The sequence below is a fragment of the Schistocerca gregaria genome, chromosome 8 (assembly GCF_023897955.1).
Source record: "Schistocerca gregaria isolate iqSchGreg1 chromosome 8, iqSchGreg1.2, whole genome shotgun sequence".
Classification (NCBI taxonomy): Eukaryota; Metazoa; Arthropoda; class Insecta; order Orthoptera; family Acrididae; genus Schistocerca; species Schistocerca gregaria.
This window is the reverse complement of record NC_064927.1, coordinates 201,783,110-201,800,856: the sequence shown is the minus strand read 5'-3', so window position 1 is coordinate 201,800,856 and position 17,747 is coordinate 201,783,110. Positions and strand designations below refer to the sequence as shown.

At 39.2% G+C, this 17,747-nt stretch overlaps 1 protein-coding gene and 1 pseudogene across 1 annotated transcript in view; both read left to right on the top strand.

Moving 5' to 3' along the window:
- LOC126283995 (transcription termination factor 2) overlaps positions 1-17,747 on the top strand; it is a 237,771-nt gene that overhangs the window by 137,802 nt on the left and 82,222 nt on the right. The window contains exons 13-14 of the mRNA XM_049982531.1: positions 6,922-7,130; positions 13,762-13,853. Coding sequence (XP_049838488.1) covers positions 6,922-7,130; positions 13,762-13,853 — 301 coding nt within the window. The remainder of the gene's footprint in view (positions 1-6,921; positions 7,131-13,761; positions 13,854-17,747) is intronic.
- On the top strand, positions 7,592-7,709 carry LOC126285564 (5S ribosomal RNA; annotated as a pseudogene).

Here is a 17,747-nt window from a genome sequence, read left to right as displayed (position 1 = left end):
ATCTCCTCAAAAAATGCGTTCCTATGATAAATGATGCCACCAACCTGTAGTCCACAGTGACCTTTGGAGAATGAAGTGGTACCATTGGACATGTTCTTGTAGATGGAAATGGGCTTCATCGGTCCATGTAATATTCCATGGCCATTCATTGTCCATTTCCACGCGAGGGAGAATTTCCAGAGCGAACAATTTGTCTCACTGACAGGTGAGCAGGAAGCAACACCTGAATGTGGGTGATCTTGTATTGATAGCAGTGCAGGATATTTCATAGGATTTTACGCACCATGTCCGCAGGCTCCAATGTTTGAGCAATTCTCTATGCACAGCATGTTTGCACACAACTGCTCAACCCATTCTGCAGTCCTGTTGCTACATCTTTGAAAGACATTGGATCAACTGCTTTCCTTCCTCTGCCACATTGCAATTCAAAAGAACCTATATTTTCAAATATTATAATCATTTTGTCCAGACCATTAGCACACATCAGAACAGTGTCTTTTTTTCAAGGGGTCAAAACAAAACAGCACATAGTTATGTATAGAATTTTTGTGTAAAAATTCATATAAAGAGCAGGAATACGAATGGGAGAAGCAATAAGTCTAATGTTTTAAATGCCCTTCTATTGTAATTAAAACTGCACCTTTTCACTGCATTGGATTTTCTTTCTCACAGTCTGTTTCGACAAAAAACCTGTACATTGTTGTGCAGGGCAGTATATAGCCTGTGTCTACTTGAGCATTTATTAGAGTTTTGTATAAAATTTGCATGTAAATCAGTATAGAACTTGCTGAGATTTTTGCTCACAACAGTTACCCTTTATGTATTATACATATATTTACTGCCACATATATTTTAAAAAAAATAGTTTGTCTGTCCTAACGTTGAAGTATTTGAAGTAAATCTGTCAAGAACTTTTTGAGATTTTTGGTAACAGTGTTAAATGACAACTTGTCTTTATATAGTAGTATAGATAAAATTGTGTGTGTGTGTGTGTGTGTGTGTGTGTGTGTGTGTGTGTGTGTGTGTGTGTGTGTGTTTTCCACATCTCCCCTTGAACTACTAGATTGATTTCATACAAACTTGGTAAACATAGCTTTTACTGTCTGGAGAGAAGTACTGTGGGGTGAGAGCCACCTAGCTCCATTGGGCTGGGGTGACATAGGAGCTGGACAGAAAGACTTGGGGAGGAGGTGTGCAGAGAGGGCGAGGAGGCAATGGGTAGATAGAGAGAAGGATGGAATGAGGGCAGTCAGGCTGGTGGGGGAATTGGAAGAAATGGACAGAGACAGGGAGGAGGGGATGAACAGACAAATGGGGGAGGAGAAAATGGCCAGAGAAAGGGGTAGGTGGAGGTGCTCAGGGCGTGGGGGGGGGGGGGGGGGAGACAAGGAGTTAAGGTGTGCAATATATGTCGCATACACATTTGTGGCCAATGTTGCAGGTACAGAGGTAATTGCTTCTGTAGTTGTTAGCTTGTAGTCCTACTAGCTGGACCTTATTTTATTGCTAGGCTTCATAGCCATACAGTAAGGAGTATTTTCCAGCAAGTTAAGGCTGTGAGAAAGAAACATGTAGTCTGATTTATGCCGCATCTCAAAGCGTGTGTAAAAGAAATTCCATCAAAAAGTTGATGGGTTTCTTAACTCAAGAGAAGTATTTGATATAGAAATAGCCAAGGAATTTCCATTAAATGAAGGTTTTTGAATAATGATTTTTACGATTGAGTGTTGTTTGTTCCCATTGTGTTCCATCGTAGCTCTGATGACTCTTTTTTTCTGTTCTTTGACACACTTACATGCTTTATTTTTTCAACAACCACAAAAAATTGTGCAATATCTAACAACTGCTATTAAATATGCATGATAAACAATTTTCTTAGCAGTTAAGTCAGTTACATTATTTAGATCTCTCATTACATAAACATAATTGTTTAATCACTTCACTTAACAACCCACATTATCAGTGTATGGCAGTTTTCTCTAAATTAACTTGTAAAAATTAACCGAATCTGCAGTGACCAACTCTTTGCCCTCATAATTTAACTTCAGCAGTCTGTGTGGTTCTGAAATGTGCAATTCGTGTTTTGGAAGGCTCAGTCTCTTAGCATTATTACTTATACAACACAGTTCTTTAATAGTTTGGTTAAATCAAACAATGGAAACTCTAGGTAGAACTATCAACAATGTAGGAAAAGACAGATTGCTACTTACCGTAAAGAAGACACATCATACTGCAGACATTCATGATCAGAAGACACTCGCATATGAGGTGGAATCCATAATTTTTGAGACTGGTATTGCCATCTGGAAAGTAGGAGTAGTAGATCATTGCACCGCTAGGTGGTGAGAGTTGCATATCTGATGAGCCAGCGTGCAGAGTGGCATTCAGCTGGGAGGACGTGTCGCATGCCCACAGTGATTTCCGCAATACTCTCTGTTTGGTCTGTGGCAATTTTACGATGGATCCGCGAACAGGACAGTGCATGTGTATCAAATTCTGTGTGAATCTTGGGAAAAGTGCTATGGAGACCCTTGCAATGATTCCACAAGTGTTTGGGAGACAGAGCATGAGTCGTATGCATGTGTTTGAGTGGCACATTCAGTTCAGGGCCGACCGTACAGACATCGAAGATGATGCTCACACTGGAAGGCCCATTAGCTGCACACCACCAGGCATTGTTGTCAAACTTCAACAATTGGTTCATGCAGATCGATGTTGGACCATTCAAGACCTTGCAGATGAAGTGGGTATTGGTTATGGGACATGTCAATGAATTTTGACTGATGAATTGGGCATGCAATGTGTCACTGCTAAATTTGTGTGAAGGATCTTAACTGCCAATAAGAAGGCACAGCGTGTTGTGCGTTGTGCACAGTCCTCCATCAGACCACATCTGATGATCCAACCTTCTTGTCACGGGTTATCACAGGCGATGAGAGCTGGATTTACATTTATGACCCAGAGACAAAGTAACAGTCGTCCCAGTGGAATAACCTGGGCTCTCCAAGACCCAAAAAAGCGAGACAGGTGAAGAGCATGATCATTGTTTTCTTTGATACCAAGGGTATTGCACACAAAGAATTTATCCCACCCAACCAAACAGTGAATACCGCATACTACTGTGACGTTTTGCAACAGCTCCATGAAAACGTGGGCAACGACTGCCGGAACTTTGGCACCAAGGGAAGTGGTTGTTGCTTCACAACAATGCACCCTGTCCCATGTTCTTGCTCACCAGGACCTTTTTGGCAAAAAAACAACATGGCAGTTGAACCCCATCCACCATACTCGCCAGATTTGGCACCTTGCGACTTCGTGCTATTCCCAAAACCGAAACTCAAGTTGAAAGGCTGTCGGTTCGACACTCGAGAAAGGATTCGAGAAGTATCACTGGCAGTGATAAACATGCTCAAATAACAGGACTTCCAGAAGAAGTGAATGTGGCTCCTGCTGGGATGGTGATTGGTCTGATTGATTCAGCTAGTTTGTCATAATTTTTGAATGGGTAATTTTTATAAAGTTGTAATGTGATTTCAGCAGTGCATTTAATTTCTTAGAAATTGGGTAACTATATGATTTATTGAGAATTCTGAATCCAGTAGATTTAACAGCTATATATAGTTCTGTCAAAAATCAATTAATCCTTAGGCATTTCACAGAAATGAGCATTACTGACTGTAGAAGCTTAGGTTCTATATCTCCAATGTTGAGTAATGTAGCACATCAAGGATAGATTTGGCTCTTCAACAAACCATCAACAGATGTAGACACAAACAAAAGGTAACACAAAAATGAGCACCAGGTACTCAGTTTGCATAAGTTGGCAAAAGAGGAAAGGAATGAAGGTTAAGTGCTATTTACCAATGTAAAATTTGACACACTTCTTGATTCTTCCAACACGTGTTTGGAAAGGTTGCTCTGTCTTTGCATTCATTTGCACATATCCTTTGCAGCTGGTTTATTCTATGTTTGAGACAAAATATTTATTTGGTACAGATTACTTTAATGAGCAGGTGCCTGTACTAGTTTTTTTTTTTTTTAAAAAGGTAGACTGTGAAAGCTGGTCCTGGTACAAAGCTTATTACTGTTTAAGGAACATAATGGCAGCTACTGAGGTTAACATCCCAACTGGTCAGGTTGATTGTAAAACTAGTCACCTGTGATGTGTACAGTACTGTTTGTTTCTTGTGTGACAGTTCCTTTGATGAAATAACTTTTGCCACTAATGTGGCAAAGTGACATACAACAAGCAACAGAATGAGGCGGATTGCTGTGAGATCAGTTATGGAGTCGATATTTGCAGGCTGCTGATGGAGAGCTGATATCTGGGGATCTTTACATCTTTTCAGTAACTCAGCATCATTTTTTTCTTTTTTTATGTCATGGAGTCAGACTAGAAATAGGCACGCTAACATTCCGTCAAGAGAAGAGCTATAAACAGTTTTGTGAATAAAATTGTATGCTGTGTCAAATGTTTGAATAGGTGGTCAAAGATTTTTATGGCCGAATACTTCACTTCTTTCCGTGCCACCCTAAAGGGTGGAGATGGATAGTGTATACAATTTTCCCTCTAGTGTATATGTAATTTGCTATTGCTTTAGAACTGTGGTTGATTGTTAACAACAAACTTCATATGGGAGTAAATGTATTGTGACACTGTTGTCAGTGTGTGTAACTGTTTAACGAGCTATCTACAGAAGGTTGTAGAGTGAGACCTCAGATTATCCTTTTTGCACACTTCTTAACAACTAATTCTATTTCCTCAGTGACAAGTTGCCCAAAACACTGGTGAACAAAAATAAGGAAAGTCTGTTAATGTTATGACATTTTCATCTTCAAAATCGGATACTATTCGTAACACAAAAGTTGAAGAGCAGAGAGGTTTAAGATGATGTGTAATGCATGACCAACAGTTCAGGTTCTTATCGATTTAATACCTGGGGATTTAGAATATTTTCTTTCATGTATTGATTTATTCTCATACATTATTTATAATGTGTGGTCGGGCCTTGAGCAGTACTGAGTTGCAGATATTTTGCTTTATCTAAATTCAGCGACTATCCATTTACAGGAAACTAGCTACAATGTTCAAACATTGAAGTTATTGATTGTGATACTAGCATCATCAGTGAAGCAAGTTGTTTATGCTACATAGGTATTATTGAAATTACTGTTTCAACTTCCATTGTGTGCGTGGCCTGAATTTCTTCCTGCTACACTCTGCAAGTTTGCTTGGATAGGATGATAACCAGTTACCAGCAAGGTCCGTGGTACCGTAATAGTCAAACACCTTTGAAGAATATTGTGAGCTGCGCAATGAAATACATGTGTACTGTTTAATTTGTGGATTGAAAAATGGCATGTTCTGTAGAGAGAGTCTTTTGAAACCCAAATTTAAACTAAGTATCTTATTTTGAGGGAGGGGTGTTGTAGTTCTTGAATACATAATGTATTCCAGCACCTTTGAGAAAGAGATAAGAAGTGAAACCGGTTGGTAATTACTATTATGTCTTACAACCTTTCTTGTAAAAGGTCTGATAGTGATGTACTGCATATATGACTGAACACAGTACATATATTTAAGGAATACTATTTACGTCCTTCACTATGATTATCATCAACCTCATAAAAGTTTTTGCTCTTGTGGGAGTTAATTACATTCTCCATTTCTGTGGGTTTTCTCTCGACAGTTTCTGGTGACTGCTGAGGATGTAGATGAGAGTCCGGGGTCCTTGGCCCACGTAGCGAAGACGTGGCACCTGGACGTCCTCGCAGACCACCACCTTCTTCTTCTTCTTCTTCTTTTTGAGGGGGGAGGGGGGGGGGGGGTTGGCGGGATTCATATAGCAGACCACAAAATCTGCTTGGTGATCTTAGGCAGGGTTTAGGTAAACTAGTTTGTAGCTCTTACTATATCTTGTCTTGCCTTGATGTAGCTTCTTGTGAATCAATGTGCCCATAACTGATCCTCAAGTTGTGATCTTTCTTCCACAAAATAGACACATTACCCAGTCAGCAAGCATTGTTATTCTGCGATTAAATGTTTCTCATTCTTTGGCAGACTATACACGGCATGAAACACTTATGACAAGTTAAAACAATATTTCCAATTGTGTTTTGAAGCCAGGCCAGTGATTTTCATGACAATAAAACTGAGCCATTTGTGCATACTTTATGTGCTGAATAAAAAATGTGGAAGGTATTGAGAGAAACTGGTGATAAACTTTAAATCAGTACATGTAATATGCAGGGATGATTTAATTGTCAGTCCTGCACTTGAAAGGCTTGAGAGGAGAGGAGGGATGTGAAGTCATATGAAAGGCACAGGTCGTGTTCAAGTCTTAGCCCACTGCACAGTTTTTAACTTAACAGAAATGTTCAATGTGTATGTTGAGTGTCTTAATTTCTTGAATCCCCCAGTGAATACTCTTTCACATCTGAAGGTTGATAATGAGGAGAGGTATAGTATTTTAATCCTGGTTCAATCTGTATTCTTTCTGAATTCAGCTTACATTTTGTTAAAGTTGTCACAGTTGGTTAATTCTTTGTACATTTTATGGTTTTCTTCTTCTTCTTCTTCTTCTTCTTCTTCTTCTTCCTCCTCCTCCTCCTCCTTTAACATTTTCCATAATTTGGTAGTTGATGCACCGTATCTAAAACAAGTATTATTTGAAGGAACGGCCTGTTGCCTGTTGTGCAGGCCTCTCTCTGAGAAGCAAGTTAATTTCAGTTGCTTGTAGAAGTGTGTTGGGTTGATATGATATTTTATAGAGTGGTGATTGCATTTTGTTTTGTTCAGTTTCCCTATAACAGTATCAGTTCTCTATTTTGTGAAACCTATTTGTGTTCTGCAAAGTCTTCTCTATTTCGTCTGTGTTAGTGTCAGAGAGGAACTGAAAACATGTAAACTCTTAATTGTAGGTGTGGCGCCGTTGGGTTGACAACAAAAATGCATCTGGCTTGCATAGGCTAAATGCGATCATGAATGCCATAATGCTGCGCCGGACAAAGGATCAACTGCAGAGGGTGGGTTCACTGCAGTGTCTTCCAGAGAAAAATGTTCACATCATAACAGTGAAACTCAGTGAAGAGGAATTTGCAGTTTATGAAACTGTTCTGAACTACTCAAAGTGAGTTATTGTCACGTTTTCTATTTGTATAGATGTTATGGAAGAATTAGGAAGGAATTTAGCAATGTGGTTGCACTTAGAAATAGTATTAGCACATGTCCAAACACACTTTTTTAAGTTTAAGTTTATTTTAAGACACAGAATGGTGATACACGCTTTAGGAGCAAAATGTAAATCCCCTCCTCCTCCAATCACATTTTCTGTTACTAATTTAAAAATAATATCTTTTTTGCCAGTCTTTTATATTACAGTACTGTAGTACTGTTATTATTTTATGTACATTGTTCTCATATAAACTGTCACCTGGAGATGGTACTTTTTGTGTATTTCATTTGTTTCGTGTCAGCTCCAGGAATTGGACGAGTTACGTTACCATGGGTATCTGCACTGTATGCTAGTTCAGGAGAGTCAAAGTAAATTTTGTGTGATGTTTTTAATAATGTCATGTTTATGTGAATGGTGACAGCGGCCTTGCCGCAGTGGATACACCGGTTCCCGTCAGATCACCGAAGTTAAGCGATGTCTGGCATGGCCAGCACTTGGATGGGTGACCATCCCGGCCACCTTGTGCTGTTGCCATTTTTCGGGATGCACTTAGCCTCTTGATGCCAATTGAGGAGCAACCTGACCGAATAGTAGTGGGTCCTGGTCAAAGAAAACCATCATAACGACCAGGAGAGCGGTGTACTGACCACACGCCCCTCCTATCCGCTGCTGAGGATGACACGGCAGTCGGATGGTCCCGATGGGTCACTTGTGGCCTGATGACGGAGTGTCTTTTTGCTTTATGTGAATGGTAAATAATGATACCTGTTTGAATAGGTCTCGATGAGAGGAAATAGACTATTGAATCAAAAACATAGGGTGATATTTAAAAAAATATGTACTGCTTTTCATATTTTTGTAATGAACAAAGTTACAAGAAAGGCAGTTGTGCTAGTTACAGTCCCCCTCATAGCTAAACAACATTTGCTTGATACAGTTTTTGTTTTGTTTTTGTACAAAGAATTATTTGGGGGTGGTCAAGATTAATGGGACACCCTGTATTCCAAGTGAGCAAATATATTGAGGCAATGTGGAGATGTTTCTGATGCATGGAAGTAACTTTTTGTGTGTATAGCTACCAAATTATGGCACAAACTTTATTTTAAATTGGAACTGTAAATATTAAAATAGAGAAAAGTTTCTAATGTCCTGCAAAATAACATTTATTCAGTCATGAACCAGCTTTCACCTTCTCAGGCCAACTTCAGATGACAACATAATGTCTCAAACACATATAAACATGATTTTTGACTTCCACAAGTGTTATTTATATAGATGATACAAAAATGACAAATGGTTTACATAGGAAAATATTACAGTAATTACATTAACTAAAAAGAGGGTAAACAAAGTTTTTACATTGAGATACATATAACAAATCACGAGAAATGAAGTTAAAGTACAGTTTGATAATACTATTTGTAACAAAAACTTAATTTGACAAGGGGAAAATTGAAATTGATTCTGATTGTTTAATAGTAGGCTGTCATTCTGTGCCATGTTTGGTTGATTTCCATTACTTCCAGTAAGGCCATTTCTCTGCTTTTTTTGACAGAATGTTAAACTTCACATTCTACATCATATGGATGGTTTTCTACTAAAAGATTGTCAGCAAAGATTGATTAAAGAAGATTCAGTTGTTACTTGTAGATGGCCTGAGAAGCCACAAGCTGGTTCATTACCAAATAAATATAATTTTGCAGAACATTAATAAGAGTTTTCCTTTTTAGTATTATTATCATGTTCCACCAAGCACCAACAGAAAATTCAGTTAGTGGAGTTATATTTTCTTAATTGTAGAATTGGTTTGAGCCATTGAAGAGGACTCAGAGACATAATTTGTGAGACTTAATCAAATAGTAACAAGATGTAGGTGCCACAATCACTGCCCCCTCGCCAGGAAAGAGAGATTCCACAAAAATCTACGCTAAGCAATAGCATAACTCAATTATATTATTATATTATATTATAATATTCACGTATTCATTATTTTGGTTTATATATTATGCTCAAATGTTGCCTTTGACACATGATGCTTATTGCAGCACAGACCCATCGTGTACAGCATTTCATATTTTTAGGACTTGTCACTTTTTCCATATAGCCCTAGTGTTGTAGTTTTCCCCATCGATAAAAGTCCAGAGCTGTTAATACTGGTGAACATGGAGGCCACTTCCTGATTCTGGGATGATCTCTCTGGAAGTTCTGTTACGAAGAGTACTGGGTCCTGTCTCTCTTTACCCAAAATGCCATGACCACTATAACAACAGGTTTAAATCAATAACAAATACAGCTTTGAGCAGTGGCATTGTTATTGGTACTGTAACTGTATTTTACGCTAGCAGGTTTGTGACTACAATTGGAATAGAAGCTAACGAATCACTATTGGTATTTCATGCTGTAGCATAATTAATTATAGTAGTTTATAAATACCTTCTTCATTTTTTGATATTAGATGAAGGGAAAAAGATTATTCTTATCTGCACCAGTATTGCCAATTGTTTCTTTTTTTTATTTTAACAACCTAGTGATGATGCTGCCACACTGTTCCTGTAGCGTGAAATTAATTTCTGAGTATGAACACAATGTGTGTACATTAAATGGATCTGACTAATAAAAAGATAATCACTGAAAAATGCTAAATGCAAAACTAATGCAGTGTGTGGTGGTAGAAAACTTATTATTTTTGAGAATTTTTCCTTTGCCATACTAATGGTATCACAGAATTTTTTAGCAGATGAATGGAAAACCATTTACTGGCTTATTTATGTATTTATTTTTATAAGAAAAGAAGACTGAAACTAATATTTGCTTTCAGGTTAAATCTTTTTTCTCACTTTTAATTCAGGCAAGTGATCGTAACTGGGTGTAGTCTTTTCCATTACCAGCATTTCTTTTAAATCTCAATATTATCAGTCAGGCTACCTGTCAATGCATTCTAAACCCCGGACAAATTTAATTACACTGCCTGACATTGTTTGCTTACAATGGAATGATAAAAAATTAATCTCTAGTTCAAGCCACCATATTTTACCTGTAGCAGACAAAAAGAATGTTTGTCTGCCACTTGAGGCACAGTCTGTCTGATCTACCTGAAATTTCTAACAGTATAAATTACACTAAAAAAAATTTAGACTGTAGCTATCCATACTAACATGGGGCAGTAGAAGCAGTGCTGTTCACCTACATCACCACAATTCTGCAGTAAGAATTTCCTATTAACAAAGACACCAATCACGATGGTAGACAATAAGTTCCACAAAGTTCGCTTAACTTGGCAAGCAAACAAGTGTTTCTTCTCATTCCCAGCCACCACTTTCGTTGCATGGTCTTTCATCGATAGATGTAATGGTTAGTGCGCATAAAAGTTAAGCTATTCTTTGCAAGACAATTTGATTTCTCCGTTTCACAGAAGGGTCTTGGTTTGTGCTTTCATTGTAGCCCATAGAGAGATCTGGTTTTGCCAGTAACAAACATGTAACATAATAAAAAATAATTACAAATAGACACAAATAATTCAACACATTATCACTCTTCATAACTCCTCTTGTCAGTGCTTAGGCAAACAAAGATACTGAAAGTGCTTTCTCTGAGTAAAATGAAAATGAGATGCTGCAAGGGCTGTAGATATTTCTGTAGAATAGTTGTGATATCTGTCATGTTGGTGTTAATTGGGTTGCTTTATGTGCAGTATGGTATCGTCCAATAACTGTAGCAGCAGATCTGTTAAGAACTACAGATGCTTGTGGCTCTATGGAGTCCCATCAACAGCACAATGACCACATACGCAATTACTGAAAAGCCTGCACCAGACAGTGCCAGACCAATGTCATTGTTTGTCTATTTGTCCCAGCTGGTTTGCATTTTTTGGCTAACCACTAGTGCATATTACAAAAATTGTTTTATCCTTGGTTTGTGGGAGCACTTTGTCCATAAACAATTACTTACGCAGAAATATCAGTATTAAAAGGAGATATCAGCACTCACCCAATAGAGATGGTGTTGAGTGAGAGGCAGAAATGTTGAAAAAGACTGCTGAATAATATCAAGCAATCCTTTCCAGTGTGCCTGTCTGCCAGTTAACAACGCCTCTATATAGTTAGTAGAAATATTTTATTTTCTATTGTTGTTATTCCACCCAGAACTTTCAGTTCTTATGTAGGAATGCTGCATAACTTTGCAGTTTTATAGGCACTATTCAGAGAACTATGATTGGTTTTAAAACTCGTTGTGATGAAACTGTTTCCGAGTGAAATGCGGAAAGAATGAAAGGAAAAGAATACAGTATACTCCCAAACATTTGAGGTAATGTAGGGGGAGAAGATGCACAAATAATAGAAAAACATGAATAATCGAGGTACAGTATTTTCATACATATATTTGGGATAATATCTGCTGGAGAGCAAGAGTGTTGGCAGCCAATGTCTGTGCACACTCAGGTGTAGTTCAGCACAGACACCTTCTGCTGCTGGACTGGCTTAGTGCCCAGCTCTGCACATAGCTGGCAGCAACCCGTGATGCTGGTCCCTGTGTTATTTATTAATGCACACATATTCCTCAAACCGGATAATCCACACGTATAATCAGGAGTACATGTACATTTTTGGCTGATTCCATTTGCACAGTTAGCCTACCTAGCAATGACATGTGGAGTATGTATTACCACTGTTAGAATGTTGGTTGCTGTTCTCTCTGGTTGGCATATTGTATTCTTCTAACTTCGAGTTTCTTGAAATTTTTCTGTAATGACGCCAAAGGCAGATCGTGAAGGCTTTGCACAATCAGGAGACTTAATGCATTTAACCTAATTCTCTAACATTAAATAAATGAAAATGATTCCCACTTTTTTGGCTGTTTTTACATTGTGAAAGTCTGTAGGACTCCATGAGAAAGTTCATCTACATCTACATCTACATCCGTACTCCGCAAGCCACCTGACGGTGTGTGGCGGAGGGTACATGTACATTTTTGGCTGATTCCATTTGCACAGTTAGCCTACCTAGCAATGACATGTGGAGTATGTATTACCACTGTTTTCATGGTGTGACAAATGCCAGTACTTGCATGGGACAACATGCTAGTTGATTACAGGCGCTTTGGAAATCTGTTTATTATGTATGTATTACCACTGTTTTCATGGTGTGACAAATGCCAGTACTTGCATGGGACAACATGCTAGTTGATTACAGGCGCTTTGGAAATCTGTTTATTATGTTGCCTACCTGCAAATTGATTCCGTGTGACAGTACAGAGCAGATAATTTTTCTGCATGTTGTGACCCAAGATGGATTTCAGACGCACATGTAAATATGTGAACCACATCTGAAGTGTGTGTTTGGTTACAGTTATTACAGTAGGGTAGACATTTGTGGAATGACTTCTCCTGCCAGTGAGACAGTGGTTTGCTGTGCTGTTATTTTGTTACTATTTCAATAAGTCCTACACATTGTGTCACTGAACTCTTATTTGAAGGTTCCTTTCAAACACCACAGAAAAGGTATATAATTCCATTTAAGAAAGTCAGAGTCGTAATTCATCTGCAATGAATGTTAAAAATTACTTGTGTGTACCAGAAAAGTGTCCACTATAACTTAGCAAAAACCACATCTTGATATATTTACGTATTCAGGATATATTTGGGTATGGCCTGTTGTTGCTGTTTCTCTCTGACGTACAGATATTCAGAAAATACACATATAATTGGATAGACCATCGCTCAGAGTTTTTAACTCGTGTTACAGGTGCTTAATACAAGCATTGTTCATGCGACAAATGTTAGTACTTTCATGTGACGTGCATGTTTGCTGACTGCAGGCCACTTTAGAAATCTGTTTATTATGTTGCCTACCTGCAAATTGATTCATTGTGACCGAACGGAGCAGATGATATATCTACATGTTGTGACCCGCCTGCCTCCTACTGCAACTGCACCACAGCTCGTACTGTGAACTGAAACTTGGAAAAATGTCCTAGCCACTGATATGTGCCATTTTTATTTGTGTCTTGTAGTTTTCACACAGTCTCCTATTGAAATCCCAGGAGTACTTATAAATAGCCCTGTATATTTTCCAGTTGTGTAGAGGTAAATGTAGTCTTCCTTGCAAAGTGCGCCTGTTCAGTATCTTTTGTGCTGCTTTAAACAAATACAAAATTTTTACTCCACTATGGGAGCATCAAACATTAGATGAAATAAAATTTAATTGTAAAACAAGTATCTAGGCAATTCGGTCTTTCGGGTCTAAAGGATACAATAAATACTGATGCCCTGCAGGAGATAAGAAAAAGAACAAGCAGAAAGGCAACTTCTTTCTATCTTCCAGGTATAGACACAAATGCCTTGCAGGAGAGAGAAAAAAAAGTGTGTATCCTTCATATGTTCTTACCTACACATTAAGTGGGTGCCATGTTACATATTGAAACCCTTTGTAATAGTTTTTGGTGGGGAATATACAATCATATTAAAACTCATTTTCGATCTAGCCAGCTGATGTTCCTTCAGAAGAATTGTCTGAAGAACTTCATAACAGAAAATTTAAGTACCTATTGCATTTTCATACATGAAATTATTTCATTGATCTTGTTCCAGGACACTTTTTGCTCAGTTTTTGCACCAGAGAGCTGAAAAAGAAGAGCAAAATTCAAATGGATCTCTCTTACCTTTTCTGCACACCACCTCGGGTTTGTATTGTTCTTTACATCTTTTCATTAAAGTCTCCATGTAATTCTGGGGTGAACTAAATGCTTATATAATAGTATTGTACCATAGGGAACAACCTGCAATAGAAATTTATGAACATATGAAATAATTTAGAGGTTAAATGTAATTCAGATCTCTGACACATGAAGAGAAATTATTTTTTGTATTGAGGCTGGAATTTACAGAATCTGATTTGTACATAGGTATGTGCGATGGAAGTAACAACATTTTGTGTGCTTATAGATACCTTTTTCACTTGGCTAAGGAATCATGGGTAAGATATTGCCTTTTGGTACTATAAGAATGCATATGACAGAGTCAAACACAACTATGTATACCAGCTGTGAATGCAATTATTTTTGCCAGGCTTTTGTGGGCATTTTAGAGAAGTGGATCCTGGTGAAGATAAGGATGTCATGGAACAAACTGCCATTTGCAGGGAGCTGCAACAGTGATGCCCACCCTCTATACACCAACTTTTACACTTTAGGACTGCTAAGGAAAATCCACTCACCTTGCCTGATCTCCCCTTGCTAGAGTTTAAGATATAAGTGTAGGCAATGAGTGTCATTAAGAAAGTACAAAACTTAGAAGATCTTAGCAACCTGAAACAGTGTTATTAATCAATTCGAAGGGCAGAGTGTGTCCAATTCAAACAACAGCAAAGTGACATATTTTGTTAGGTAATATCTTTAAGATATTGTTCATAAAAATGGGAATGGCTCTTAACAAAGGTGGGCTGAGTCCATATGACCCAGAGGGCCACTGCAAAGCAAACTACCTTCAATGAGTATATTAAATTTCTTGGTAACAGAGGGCTGCATTACACAATAAGTTTTCAAGATGGTAGACTCTATAGCAGGAAAATGTGTTGGGACACATACAGCAGCCATTCATTTCTGTCACTTCATGATAGAAAAACTTCATTATTATAGCTGGAAAGCCCAAATTGTTGATGTTATATAGTATTGATATATATTGTTAACAAAATAAATGAAAATTGTAGAACATACACAATTTTCTGCTTTTGAACTGTAAGCCAGTTCTTTCTCGATTTATTTAATGGTATGACATTTGTCTCAACTTTGCTATTGCTATGTCTCACAAGCCTGCCTGTTGTGTGTGAAAAAGTATTGTGTGGAAGCAATGTTTGACATTTTCTAAGCACTTGAAGAATGTTATTGTTAACCCCCAAAGAGCTGCTGCGAAGATTTATCGTTTAGTCTAGTTGTGATCAAAGGGTCGTCTCCAGTAGACCCACACATATACAGAAATATTACTTAACTTTATGTGTCAAATAAGGTGCAGATAAGTTATCTGTGTTAAAAACTGTTATAGAAGTAACCACTAAAGCAAAGGCTTATAAGGGACATTTCTTGGAGTGATAACTAATAAAAAACGCTTACTGGTGTGTATTTAAACCTATTTGCGCCTCTTATAATGTTTTCATAACAATGTCATCAGTTGCAGACAGCATCACAACAGATCTCTCAAATATGTAACAACACTGATCAGACTTGCAAGTAATGACTGGATAAGCCTAAGCCTCTTTATACAAGAAGTCTAGCAAATCACTCTGAAATCTCAGAGATATTCAAATAATCCTTCGTAACTTATTGATTCCAGGATTTCTAACATCTTATTTCAGTACAAGGCTTCTCATATCTCAAAAATACCAGTACATTGGAAGGGAGTTTACTTTTTTCTGTCTTCCATTATCAAGTGAAAGTTCAGAATTGCTTCCCTGGTAGCTCCACTCTTTTTAAAATTAAATTGAGCATTATCATCAAGCAGATCTTCAATTATTCATTCATTTCTTGAGCATGTTCTTACAATCAGCAGTTCTCAAAAATAAGATGTGGCAATAAAGATTATTTTTGTATTCTTCTCCCTCTCGCCCCTGTCCCTCCCCCTCTCGCCCCTGTCCATCCCCCTCTCGCCCCTGTCCCTCCCCCTCTCGCCCCTGTCCCTCCCCCTCTCACCCCTGTCCCTCCCCCTCTCGCCCCTGTCCCTCCCCCTCTCGCCCCTGTCCCTCCCCCTCTCGCCCCTGTCCCTCCCCCTCTCGCCCCTGTCCCTCCCCCTCTCGCCCCTGTCCCTCCCCCTCTCGCCCCTGTCCCTCCCCCTCTCGCCCCTGTCCCTCCCCCTCTCGCCCCTGTCCCTCCCCCTCTCGCCCCTGTCCCTCCCCCTCTCGCCCCTGTCCCTCCCCCTCTCGCCCCTGTCCCTCCCCCTCTCGCCCCTGTCCCTCCCCCTCTCGCCCCTGTCTCCCCTCCCCTCGCCCCTCAAGTCATGGGAGATCTGTCTCTACACAAGATTGGGAGTGTAATTTCAATCTGTGAAGGACTCGGTAAGACTCTTTGCATGTTTGCTGAGGGACTGCTAGTCGCTATGGATGCAATGACTTTGTGTTTCTATGAAGTATGGTCTCGTCTTCTTGGTGTAGAGTGGGTGGCAGCTGTTGAATTGAAGAAGGTGTTGATGGTTGGTAGGTTTGATGTGAACTGAGGTTATGACAGACATCCATGAGATGGGGATTGACTTTGAGAAAGGTGGCTTGTTGGATTGAGGAGGACCAATTGAAGTGAATTAGGAAGATGATGTAGAGATTCTGGAGGAATGTGGGTAGAGCATCTTCACCCTCAGTCCGTCATGAAAATGTCATCAGTTAAACTGAACTAGGTGAGGGTTTTGGAATTTTGGGTGATTAGGAAGGATTCCTTTAGATGACCAATGAATAGATTAGCATAGGATTGTGCCATGCAGATGCCATTGCTGTATCACATGTGCCTTCAAAGTAGTAGTAGTAGTTTGCCTCAAATGGCTATCCTGGATGGTTGGATTTGTAAAGTTTAGGAAGTATGTAGATGAAAGGATTTCAAAGAGTGGTGAGGGTGAGGGGGGAGAGAGACTCGGAGAAAAGGGTCTGTGATAGATGAAGTTTTCTCGAATAGGGTCACTGGGGCAGGACTTGTAGGTGGACGTATTCGGCAGCTATTGGAGCCTCTCCACTTGGTGATCCCTGTGGTTCACGACCACAGTCGTAGAGCATTTCTCAGCAGGTAGGGTTAGAAGGTCGGGATCAGTTTTTAGGTGATGGATTGTGGTTCTTTCTTTGCACGTGAGGTGGGTTTCCTTATTTAGGGATTTGGGGACTGATGGTGAGGCAGGGATCAAGGTTAGTGAATTCTGGAAAGTTAATGGGCTGATTTGATTTGGGTTAGTGGGCATGGATCGTGGTTGATTGAAGGAGTGAGCTGAGTAAGGTGGTGGTCAATATTTGTTTTATATTGAGTCTAATTGATAGTTAGTGGAGAAAAAGTGTTACAATCAGGGAGGAAGAGAGAAGGTCTTCAACAAGCCCAGTCCTATTTGTCCTCATTTCCCTGCATCCTCCAAAACCCATCAATGTCAGCTTTGGCCACCAATACCCCCTGTTTCCACCTCTCCCCCTCTCCTCTCCCTACACCTCTTCCTTACCCCCACTACCAACCCTGTGTGCAAGCTGTTGTGTAGATGTGTGCGAATTTTCTACTTCTGAAGAATGACTTTGTCTGAAAGCTGAAGTACTTCTAGTATTCTCTTTCATTGTACCTTTCTGGGACAAGTTGACTGAGTATTTGTACTAAAAAATTCTTCTGTGTTATCTCACAGAATTGGGTGTACTGCCAGTGATCTGCGTCTTCCCTGCTTGCCCATTTTCTGTAGAACAGGGCTCACTTTCACAAAAAGATCTTTTACTGTTTTCTCTATAGATAATTCTTTGCTTGGTTTCACAGCACCAGTACTATGAGCGGCATGTTCTGCCTCCTGACTCGACTAAAATGGCAGATCATTAATACACTCCTGGAAATGGAAAAAAGAACACATTGACACCGGCG